The sequence below is a fragment of the Oncorhynchus nerka genome, linkage group LG10 (genome assembly GCF_034236695.1).
Source record: "Oncorhynchus nerka isolate Pitt River linkage group LG10, Oner_Uvic_2.0, whole genome shotgun sequence".
Classification (NCBI taxonomy): domain Eukaryota; kingdom Metazoa; phylum Chordata; class Actinopteri; order Salmoniformes; family Salmonidae; genus Oncorhynchus; species Oncorhynchus nerka.
The window spans coordinates 31,203,849-31,216,556 of NC_088405.1; the positions used below are offsets into that span (position 1 = coordinate 31,203,849).

Sequence of the window (12,708 nt, forward strand, 5' to 3'; positions counted from 1 at the left end):
GCTGCTCCTGCGTAGGTATAATTCTGTGGGCCTAATTCAGATAATGCATGTCATCACAAAATGCCCAGCGCTTCAAGCCAAGCCTCCTCATTCACTCTCTCCCAGCCTGCAAAATGTTAGTTGCATCTCGTGCTCTACACTTGTCTTTCCATCACGAATACAAACAACTCACTGAGCTACAGCTTGCCTGCTCCATAGCAAGCTGCCATATCTGCACTGCATAATTCATTAGGTAATTTAATGTTGAGCTAAATGTTTTTAAAAAACTGATGATTTCAGAGGTTTAAAAAGGAACAGAAAGGAATGATAAACAGGTATTTTTGGGGGGTTTGAGCCGGTTCAGAACATTATTTGGCTGGTCAGAACAGTGGGACGGATGGTTCTGTTCAGAACTAAACGACTGGAAAATAACTTTGGTTCCAACCCCTGGCCTTTACCTTTTATTTTCAGAGCATCAGTTAAGAAAATATTACTCAAATACTTTCACAAGAACATTATGAAACCTTAGTTCATGTCATCAAAACCTGCCTGAGCTATTTTGAAACCAAACCACGCTAGAATTATATTACCCCTCAACCTTAATGTACTGTACAAGTACAACTACTGCTGGGTAAATAATATTGATGCAGGTAAGTGGATCTACAGTTGGTTCATTCTGACCCTCTGATGGCTTCAGAATGGCTCCAGTTGCTCATGATCCTCACTGTATAAATGGAAACCATAAGGACAGATGAGCTGCTGCAATAATAGTTCTGACTGAGAGGGTGTCAACCCGACACCCTGGGAAAGCCAGGGGCATGTCTCCACTCCCGTTGCCCATTGAGGGGGCCTGCTGAGCGGGCAGGCTGGGCCAGGGGAGAGGGGGTCCTCTAGAGCAACAACCTGGTGTTAGGAATTGGGGTGTTGGCAGCCAATCAAAATAGCACATCTTCAGACACCGTCAGAGAGAGGTGAGGGAGAGGGGGAGGTAAAGGAAAATGGAGAGTGGGAGGGAGGGAGGGAGAGAGAGAGAGAGAGAGAGAGAGAGAGAAGAGGTAATAAAAAATAGAGTGAGAGGTGGTGAGTGAGGGAGAGGGGGGAGGAGAGGGAGAGACAGTACCATTAGGGTGGCCACATTAGTAAACAGAGACACGTTGCTGGTGCAAGAGTGAGTAACTGGACAGCTGTAACAAAAAACACATCCCCCAAAACTGTACTCCCTGACCTCTCACTGGGTAAACAGAATCCCCTGATGCACCACAGAGCCTCACAGCAGTAGGCTGTGGACTGACAGAGACTGACAGCAAAAACACCTGCCTGGTCAGGCAGATAACCACAGTCCTGTAGTATCCACAGGTCTTGCCCTGTGAGAGTATGTGAACGGTCGGGCTAGAACAACATAGAGGAGGTCCATGCTCTGGATCTGGATCTAAGAACCTGGAAGGCTCAGATATACAGTATATTCTTACAATATATGTCTATGTTTACGATTGTTGTAGTGTATGCATTCGCTATGTACACTGTTTACAACAGCCATGTCCTGAACAAAATAGAAAGAACATTTTATAAAGGATTGTGTAAGAAAACACAAGTATACATAGAGATTTCTATAGAGATATAGATAAATCAGATTCTATTCATCACATGCTTCATAAACAACAGGTGTGGACTAACAATGAAATTCTTACTTACGGGCCCTTACCAATAATGCAGAGAGAAAGAAAATAGAGAAGTAATAGAAAAGTAAAATGCTATTACATTCACTCCGTTGCACCCATTATTAGAAGCCTTCCTCCACTTATCAGCCTCCACTGCTATATACAAGGAGTACCAGTACAGAGTCGATGTGCAGGGGTACGAGGTAATTGAGGCAGATATGTACATAGAACTAAGAATAAAGGGACAGATAATAAACAGTAGCAACATCGTATGCGGTGAGTCAAAGAAGTTAGTGCAACAAGGGTCAATGCAGATAGTCCGGGTAGCTATTTGATTAACTGTTTAATGAACTATTTAGCAGTGTTATGGCTTGGGGGTAGAAGCGGTTCAGCGTTCTGTTGTTTGCAGACTTGGTGCATCGGTATTGCTTGCCGTGGTAGCAGAGAGAACAGTCTATGATAAGCACTCACCTGACGGCTCTGATGACAGCCTTCTGTGCAGCTGTTATGTCCTCCATGGTGACATCACAGTGGCAGCCCCTGTCGTCGAACGTGTCATCATTCCCCATTCCTGTGTCCACTGAGATACAGAAAGAGGGGTTGTGTCATAGCCCGCTAGTCAGCTTCCAATTGGCTCTTTAAACCCCTCACCGTTGCATCTCTTCCCCAGGTCATAATTACAAAAGAGAATATATTCCATGTCCATATAATTCATCCTTCCTTACAGACTTCAGCTCCAAGCTGAAACTCCACAATATAATATTTCAAAATAAGTTGGTAGCTTTCCATTTTCTCCTCAAATGAAAATTGGATCTCTAGGAATGGTCCATAATTGTCCACTCGGCTGTATGCATGATGGGCGAATGACGCATACATCATTTAGCCAATAATATGAGAGTAGTCCGTTTCTCAGGTCAGATTGATTTTTAATAGGATAAGTGTCCTGAAGAGCACAGATAAAGAGCATAGATATACAGGGGAGAGGCGGGGTGACAGAAACAGGGAACTGCTCTGCCAAGCTCTTCCCCCCCTCTATTAGAAGGTTACATACAGCTTGAATTCTCTGTTACAGTTGAGGTTTATACACTGAGCATACAAAACATTAAGAACACCTGCTCTTTCCATGACATAGACTGACCAGGTGAATCCAGGTGAAAGCGACGATCCCTTTTTGATGTCACTTGTTAAATCCACTTAAATAGTCAGGGGGCTGGAACATAATTCAAAATCATTTGTAGACTGCAAATTGACCTCTAGAAGCCTAAACAGATATGTTGGACTAAAACATGATCATTTCAAACCTTGCTTACATTTGTATACAATCACGTATCTCTCTATTATGCGTGGGAATACTTGGGAACAGATTTCATCAATTAAAATCAATTGGAGCTGATTTCCTGGTGTTTAGTCTTTTATGTCCAACAATGAAAATTGAAAAAAAAGTTACAAAAAAATATGATTATTTTTTTGCTCAGAAAACTTGGGGTGCCAAATAGGTACGGGGGCACCGTCGGTGGAGTAGAGACGCCAAGCAGCCCGGGGTACTTTTGTGACACGTGCAGACAGACACAGACAGAAATTGCAACATGGTGAAGAGATGGGGTACACATAATCATACACACACAGATAGAGGTGCAAAACACATACCCAGACAGACATATACTGAGTGTACAAAACATTAAGAACACCTGCTGTTTTCATGACAGACTGACCAGGTGAAAGCTATGATGCCTCACTTGTTAAATCTAACTTCAATCAGTGTAGATGGAGGGGAGGAGACAGGTTAAAGACAATTGATTGTCTATGTGTAAGGACAACCAGCCAACTTGACACAACTGTTGGAGGCATTGGAGTCAACATGGGCCAGCACACTTTCGGCACCTGGTAGAGTTCATGCTCCAACGAATTGAGGCTGTTCTGAGGGCAAAAGTCAGGGGTGCAACTAAATATTAGGAAGGTGTTCCTAATGTTTGGTATATGGTAGTGGACTGGAACTCCACACGTCATGTTGGATTGCTGTTGATGTTGGTCAACTTCTGTGGATTGCAAGTCTTGACTCATTAATCTACCCTTGTAAGAAAAAAATCACATACCGTATACACACGTACGTACACACGCATGCACACCCATTCATGTAACCCCCCCCCCCCCACACACACACACACAGAGGCACACAATCCTCTCCACTCACCTTCGGATGGCGAGGTGCGTGATTGGCTCTTAAGGCGTAAGGATGGTCTAAAGCGGGTGCGGTCATTGAAGCTCCAGCTCTTCTGCACCTTGGCAGGGCTGCTGCGCGTCTCAGCGCCCGCCACATTGTTGCCCGGGGAACAACGCCGATCGTTGTTGATGGACGTCTGGCGGCTCTTCATGCTCTGGCCGCGAGGGCTTGCCATACGTACCCGCTCCTTAAAGCTCAACTTAGTACTAAAGAGAGAGACATAAAGACAGAGAGAGAGAGCGAGAGAGAGAGAGAGAGAGAGCAAAGCCTCTTATTATGTATTCCCCCTGAGAGAGACATGTGTGCAGACAGAGTGTAGTCACAGTGTAGTGCACTGTCCTTTTCTCAAACATTACAAACATGCTGACCTCATCCACAATACACTCAGAGTACCCCATCTACTCTCTAAGACAGTGGTCCCTGGTCCCGAGGAGATATAGGGTGTGCAGGCTTTTGCTCCAGCCTAGCTGACTAAACTCCACGATTTACGAACAATGTTGTGTGTAATTGCAAGCTATTCTTTGGGTTCTGAAATCAGCAGTTTATGATTAAAATGTTATGTGATGTCGGAGCTCCAATCCGCCCAACCTAGTCGATGCTCAACTCAATCGTAAATCGCGGAGTTGAGTTTAATCAGCTAACGCCAGCCCAGCACTGAAGGAGCTGAATCAGCTGGGCAGAAACATAAGCCTAAACTCTTTGAAAAGAAGTTGCTACCTAAAACCATAAAGGGTTATTCAATTGTCTCCATTTGAGAACCCTCTGAAAAGCACTCTTTTGCTTCCTAGTGGAACCCACCACTAATACAAGATTAAACAGTGCCTTTGGAAAGTATTCAGACCCCTTGACTTTTCCCACATTTTGTTACATTACAGCCTTATCCTAAGGCTGTAATGTAACAATCAATCTACACACAATACCCCATAATGACAACGCAAAACCAGGTTTTTTGAAATTCTTGTAAATTTATAAAAAAATGAAACCAAAAATATTACATTTACATAAGTATTCAGACCCTTCACTCAGTACTTTGTTGAAGCAGGTTTCAGGTTGGATGAGGAGCGATGCTACACAGCTATTTTCAGGTCTCTCCATAGATGTTTGATTGGGTTCAAGTCCGGGCACTGGCTGGGCCACACAAGGACATTCAGAAACTTGTCCCGAAGCTACTCATGTGTAGTCTAGGCTGTGTGCTTAGGGTCGTTGTCCTATTGGAAGGTGAACCTTTGACCCAATGTGAGGTCCTGAGCACTCTGGAGCAGGTTTTCATCAAGAATCCTTTCATCTTTACCTCAAGCCTGACTAGTCTCCCAGTCCCTGCTGCTGAAAACATCACCACAGCATGATGCTGCCACCACCATGCTTCACCGTAGGGATGGTGCCAGGTTTCCTTGAGATGTGACGCTTGGCATTCAGGCCAAATAGTTCAATCTTGGTTTCATCAGATCTTGTTTCTCCTGGTCTGAGAGTCTTTAGGTGCCTTTTGGCAGATTCCAAGTGGGCTGTCATATGCCTTTTACTGAGGAGTGGCTTCTGTCTGGTCACTCTACCAGAAAGGCCTGAGTGGTGGAGTGCTGCAGAGATGGTTGTCCTTCTGGAAGGTTCTCCCATCTCCACAGAAACTCTGGAGCTCTATCAGAGTGAACATCGGTTCTTGGTCACCTCCCTGACCAAGGCCCATCTCCCCCGATTGCTCAGTTTTGCCGGGTGGCCAGCTCTAGGAAGAGTCTTGATGGTTCCAAACTTCTTCCATTTAAGAATGATGGAGGCAACTGTGTTCTTGGGGTTCTTCAATGCTGCAGATATTTTTTGGTACCCTTCCCCAGATCTGGGCCTCGACACAATCCTGTCTTGGAGCTCGACAGACAATTCCTTTGACATCATGGCTTGGCTTTTGCTCTGACATGCACTGTCAACTTTGATACCTTATATAGACAGGTGTGTGCCTTTCCAAATCATGTCCAATCAATTGAATTTACCACAGGTGGACTCCAATCATGTTGTAGAAACATCTCAACGATGATCAATGGAAACAGGATGCACCTGAGCTCAATTTCGAGTGTCATAACAAAGGGTTTGAATATTTATGGAAATAAGGTATTTCTGTTTATTATTTTTAAAACATTTGCAAAAATGTTGCTTTGTCATTATGGGGTATTGTGTGTAGATTGATGAGGAAAAACATGTATTTAATACATTTTAGAATAAGGCTGTAACGTAACAAAATGTGAAAAAAATTGAAGGGGTCTGAATACTTTCTGATGACACTGTATGTGGAACTATTTCACCACTAAAAGGATCTAAGTAGAATCCTTGCTATACCTGGAACCAAAAAGGGGTTTCCTATGGGGAAAAACGAAGAACCCTTTTTTTCTAAGAGGGTAAACACCTTGTAGCGCTCCAGGACCTCTATAGTAGCTCTTGGGGACTAATGTTGTAGATATCAAAGGCAGTAGTATGACACTGATTAGTGTTCCAAGACAAAGACAATAACCAGGGAACACCGCAAGATCTACAATTTATACAGATGCATAGAAGCTCTCTTCCTACTTATACTGTAAGCTAGTATCTCAGTATCTCAAGGACACTTAGACCTGTATTGTGCCAGTGAGCCTGTGCTTAGATATACTGTAGCTTTATAGATGGGTGGGAGATGCAGACAGCCTCTACCTGAGACACACCCTAACCCCTGCCGTGACAACAAGAGAAGCATGCAATGCTGTGAACCAATCAGATGGAGTGACAGCAGGCCCAATGGTCAGGCTTGATTTTTCAGGCACCAATGATCAGTGAGCAAACTCCCAGTTTCTGTGGAAAATTCAGGAGGGAATATTGTGCTCCAGTAACCATTAGGAAGTTATTCATGATAACAGGGACCTTGCCCAAGCCTAGGTAAAGGAAGATGCATCAATGCCGTGTGGGATGAGTGAGGTCAAAGGTCAGTCGGGGTGGTGGTGACCATTTTTTACGAGGATATGCAGTGGCACCATGCAACTAAGCCAAGAGACCTCAGCAGACAAATGGAGGTCTAGATAGACTGTAGATTTTATGGCGATGAAAAACTTTGTTAAGAGTTCTGATTTCTACACACAGAACTACTTCTGCTATATAAGGGGACCGGGAGTTATGCAGTTATTTAGGGGTTGTGTCTGATAAGGGGGTCCAAGGGAGGTGGGGGTCGAAACCAACAGGCAACATGTAACAGGCAGCAGTCCCATTAGACAAACAACAGGTTAATACAATTATTTCATGGGGAGGGGGTAGGTGACAGTTTTGGGGTTCTCTCATCATCCTCCATGCACCTGGCAGTTAGTCAGCATTCCCAGAGATCATGTGACCAGGGAGGAGAGGATGCTGGGTAGTGGGTACTTCCTAAATGTCCGTGCGTAATACCTTCTGAAGCGCCTCCTATTACTATGCCCCTCACTAGGGAGGTAGGGAGGAAGACAGATAGAGGAGGAAGGGGTTAAAACACCAATGAGTGGGGAAGGGAGGGACGAGAGACATCTGTACGGTCAATACTGTCAGAAGCAGTGGAGGTTGCTGAGGGGAGGATGACTCATAATAATGGCTGGAACAGAGTAAAAGGAATGGCATCAAACACCTGGAAACCATGTGTTTAATGTATTGGATACCATTCCACTGATTCTGCTCCAGTCGTTACCACGAGCCCGTTCTCCCCAATTAAGGTGCCACCAACCTCCTGTGGTCAGAACTGTAAACTGCCGATTATACAGTATATCTCGCATTCTATGGTCTGATTATATACAGTAGCTCACACACCTTTAGCTGTAGGAGTTGCAATACAAACCATGCGAGTCATTTATGGTGGTTGTGTCCTTACATTCTAGATAGTCAGAAGTCAGAAGTTGTGAAAAGAGCAAAATAAGCAGACACACCCCAATTCTCATACTCTCACACATATAAACAGACCACCCACCCACCCACTTACTCACACGCACGCACATGCACGCGCACGCACACACAAACACACACAGTGTTTAGCTTTTTAGTGCCTGTTGAGTATATAAGTCCGTTTTACCAGACTAATTTGCTACTGTAAAGCAATTATAACATTAGCTAAGTTCTCAACCGTTGATGTGAGCGATGCTTAGGAAAAATCCTATTATACAGCTAATTGTATTGTATACATTTTAGGGTATGAAAAGCTGGGCTATAATTACGATTTCAAAAGCTCTCGCCTAATTGACTAAACCACAACACAAGTTACTTGAGAAGCCAATGAAAGCATACAAAACCTCATGACTTCTAACAGCTTGGAGGATTAGCAGGGAATGACAGTTTGGTTGTGTGTGCGTGTGTGTGTGTGTGTGTGTGTGTGCGTGGTGTGGTGTGGTGTGGTGTGTGTGTGTGTGCGTGTGTGCCTGCGCATGTGCTGTGCATATGTCTCTCAACATAAAGTCCAAATTTAGCTGCACTGGCATGACACGAGGAATCCACCGTTGCTAAAGGAGCCCTGTATTGTAAAAACAATAACCTGAAATCATACTTAAAGTTACAGATCTCTCTGTCTCTCCCTCCTCCTCTCCTTGTCTCTCGGCCTGCCGACCGAGACTGGTGTTTGACAAGTTAAATAAATACCCTTGGAATGGAAAACGCGCGTCATGGTGCAGACATGGTACAGACGCTGGTTTGCACATAACACACACATATCGTAGAAACACACACACACACACACACACACACACACACACACACACACACACACACACACACACACACACACACACACACACACACACACACACACACACACACACACACACACACAGTAAGCAAAGAATCACACTCAGATACTCTCTCAAACACGGCAGAGACAGAGAAAAGTGGTACTCCAGTCATGGTGGCTTGGAAAGCCAGGAGCCAAGAGAGACCATGGTGCTCTGGGAGACATAGGCTGCTACACTAGAGAGCCATTTCTCAAACCAGGATGGTGACTTTCATAGCACTGTTGTTCCCCTCTGACCAGGGACTGATTCTGACCAGGGACACCAGGTGAGCGCAAGCTCTGGCCAAACAGTGACTTTCAAAACAATTTGAAAACAAGGGTTCAGTTTCAACACGTTTATCAACCAGCATAGGTCTTCTTTTTAGAGTGAATGTGTTTGAATGAACCATTGCGTGATGTGTATAGAGACGAGAGCTACAAACCTGCTAATCGTCTCACCCTGTTCTTTCCTTTAGGTGTTAGTGAGAAGAGAGGAGAGAGACAAGAGAGAGATATCAGTCGAGACAAGAAGAGATATCAGTCGTTAATGACAGAGTCTACAGGGTCTCCCTACACCACACACAGGGAGAGAGAGATGAAGAAGTCAGCCAGCTTCATACTGTAACGTCCTCCCTGTGTGTATCGCATGCGAGACATGACGTCAGAAGACAAACCGTTAGGCATAAAGAACACGAACCACTACATTCAAAGCCTTGTGCAAGACCAATTTTGTCAACTAGTTTACAGAACATTGCAGCAGGCACACATGCAAGCAATAGCTGTGCCACTCAACAGGGCTCGGAGAACACCGGCAGACAGAGATAGAAGATAGAAAGACGTGTGTCCCTGGGCAAAAATTGGTTAAATCAATGTTGTTTGCACGTCATTCATCCCAAAAATTATGTGTGATGACATTAATGTGGATATTGGTGATATTTTGTGTTTATTTCGCGTTGAATTCACATTAGTTGAACCAAAGGTAATTCAAAGCTAGACGTTGAACTGACTTCTGTGCCCAGTGGGGTGTGTATTTGTGATTGAAAAAGCAGATGTTTGTGTTTGCGCCCACACTGGACGTAGACCTATAGGGTGTGTATGTGTATGTTTGCGTGAGAAAGAGCGAGCGAGCGATAAAGCAGGTCGTCCTGTGAATATTTCCAGGATACTCTCATGTGCCCTTAAACACACCTTAAAGTCTACAGAGAAAACATGGATGTCATTTCTGGACAACATAAGAGTGTTTGTACACTCCGTTTTACTTTCAATGTTTAAATGAATTAATTGAAAACAAAGTATTTGTAAGTTGGTTCTTTGTGGGTGGACGCCTGGAAATATTGGAATATTTGATGACTGTGGACCTTAAAAAAAAGTCATATATGAAAGTATTGTAACCATACAAGTATCAAATTATAATAACAGCAAAATAAGTATAGGAAGGAATGTCAAAAGGAGTTGACGAGCTGATTAAAACTCAAGTAGGGAGAAATATCCACAAGAGACCAACCGCTAAAAAAAGCACAGAGACCAAATAGGAGCAGAGCAGCAGCCATACTTTAGTTGTTACCTACTTCGCAGGACTGCAGGTATGCAACGCCTTCAAATGAGGCTTCCAGGTAGCTATGGAAACCGAGTTCTCATCAGCAGCATAACTACGCCAGACACACTACGTGCAGAGTCAACAGAAAACAAAAGAAAAACAGAGAGAGAGAGAGAGAGAGAGAGAGAGAGAGGGGGGAGGGAGAACGGGGGGATAATACAAAATAAAACAAGGCCAGAGGGAATGGAGGAGGGAGGAAGGGGGATTGGGGTAAGAAAGAAAGAAAGAGAAATAAAACAAAGAGAGTGATTAGTAAAACCGGTGGTGTCAAGGCATCATGGGGCGGAGGGGGGGGGATACATGCCTGAAGGGGGAGTGGGCGCCCTGGTAGTGCTGCCACGTGGCACTGAGGTAGGTACGGGCACCGTCGGTGGAGTAGAGACGCCAAGCAGCCTGAGATATGAGGTGACACGCATAGAGAGACATACATAGACGGGAGCAATGGCAACATGGTGAGGAGATAGGGTACACTTAATACACACACGAATAGAGGTGCACAACACATACACAGACAGACACACATACCAAGAGTGTACAAAACATTAAGAACACCTGCTTTTCCACATGGATTCACCTGGTGAATGATCCCTTATTGATGTCACTTGTTAAATCTAACTTCAATCAGTGTCGATGAATGGGAGGGGACAGTTTAACAGAGGATTTTTAAGCCTTGACACAATTGAGACATGGATTGTGTATGTGTGCCACTCAGGCTGAATGGGCAAGATATTTAAGTGCCTTTGAACGGGGTGTGGTAGACGCACCAGTTTGTGATGAGAACTGCATCGCTGCTGGATGTTTCATGGTCAACAGTTTCCTGTGTGTATCAAGAATGGTCCACCACCCAAAGGACACTTGACACAACTGTGGGAAGCATTGGTGTCAACATGGGCCAGCATCTCTGTGGAACGCTTTTGCCATATTGGTCCATGCTTTGAGGCTGTTTTGAGGGCAAAAGGGGGGACGGTGTTCCTAATGTTTTGTACACTCAGTGTATATACAAAGCGAAAGACCAGGGGCTAACAAACAACAGAGATAACACATTCCTGCCGACTGCAGATGTAAGTCCATCTGTCGAGAGAAAATATCTGGTCAGATGAAGAAGTGTTGAGGTCCTTATCAACTCAGCCATACTATACAGAAATGATGAATAGAGCAAATGGAGTTGCCTGTTTGCCTTAAAGCGGTGGAACAGGAGAGCTAAATTGAATACATGAATCAAACGAGTAGCCTAATCGTTATCTCTTCTGCTTGATGTTAAAATCTCTTGAAAAACAAGATATGTGTGTGTTTTGTGTGTGTTTTTGAGTTCATTGTGTATGTTGCGTTGATGGGGTATTGTAATAGTCCAGGTCTAGTCTGATAGGATGAGCTATTGCGTAGAGGGAAATCCACCCTGGGCTCTAGTGGAAACAGCTCATAAATATCACCTCTGTATTTCCTTTGGACCTGAGAGAGGACAAAGAGTCTCAGCCACGATTAGGTATCGACTACACACACGTGCATGTTTCTACACACACGCATACACATACAGTACCAGTCAGAAGTTTGGACACAGCTACTCATTCAAGGGTTTTTCTTATTTTTTACTATTTTCTACATTGGAGAATAATAGTGAAGACATCAAAACTATGACATAACACATATGGAAACATGTGGTAACCAAAAAAGTGTTAAACCAATCAAAAACTATTTTATATTTGAGATTCTTCAAAGTAGCCAGCCTTTGCCTTGATGACAGCTTTGCACATTCTTGGCATTCTCTCAACCAGCTTCATGAGGTCGTCACCTGGAATGCATTTCAATTAACATGTGTGCCTTGTTAAAAGTTAATTTGTGGAATTTCTTTCCTTCTTTATGCATTTGAGCCATTCAGTCGAGTTGTGACAAGGTAGGAGTGGTATACAGAAGATAGCCCTATTTGGTAAAGCTGTAATCAAGGCAAGGGGTGGCTACTTTGAAGAATCTCAAATATAAAATCTATTTTAATTTGTTTAACACCTTTTTGGTTACTACATGATTCCATATGTGTTCTTTCATAGTTTTGATGTATTCACTATTATTATTGATTGGAACTGTATATAAACACACACACTGATACAAAGACAAGCAGGCATGTTCACTTTCTCTCACACACACACACACACACACACACACACACACACACACACACACACACACCAGTTCAGTGGTAGCAGGTGGCACTGTAAATGGGGATGATGGGATCATAGTAATGTTTAGAACAAAATTAATGGAATGATATCAAACACATAAAATACCTGGTTTTTCATGCATTTGATACCATTCCATTCACTCCAATCCTTCCACCATTATCAGCCTTCCTCCCCTCACCAGCCTCCAATGGAACAGTTATAGCATGTCTGGTGATAAACTTGTTAGTGTGTGTTGTGTACCTGGATGAGGCTGGCTGCTGGGTTCCTCCTCTTCTCAAAGTGTTTTTGTCTGTGCTGCTCCTGTACCTTCAGGGCAAAGCCTGAGCCCAGGATACCCTGTACACACACAT

At 43.9% G+C, this 12,708-nt stretch overlaps 1 protein-coding gene across 6 annotated transcripts in view; it reads right to left on the reverse strand.

Moving 5' to 3' along the window:
* LOC115135135 (potassium voltage-gated channel subfamily KQT member 5-like) overlaps positions 1-12,708 on the reverse strand; it is a 150,709-nt gene that overhangs the window by 49,862 nt on the left and 88,139 nt on the right. For 5 of the 6 annotated variants that reach the window (XM_029669456.2, XM_029669453.2, XM_029669454.2 and 2 more), the window contains exons 7-11: positions 12,599-12,694; positions 10,156-10,250; positions 9,031-9,057; positions 3,829-4,064; positions 2,109-2,217 (exon numbers count right to left, since the gene is read on the reverse strand). In XM_029669456.2, the coding sequence (XP_029525316.1) occupies positions 2,109-2,217; positions 3,829-4,064; positions 9,031-9,057; positions 10,156-10,250; positions 12,599-12,694 (563 nt within the window). The remainder of the gene's footprint in view (positions 1-2,108; positions 2,218-3,828; positions 4,065-9,030; positions 9,058-10,155; positions 10,251-12,598; positions 12,695-12,708) is intronic. The other variant, XM_029669455.2, reaches the window with a different exon arrangement.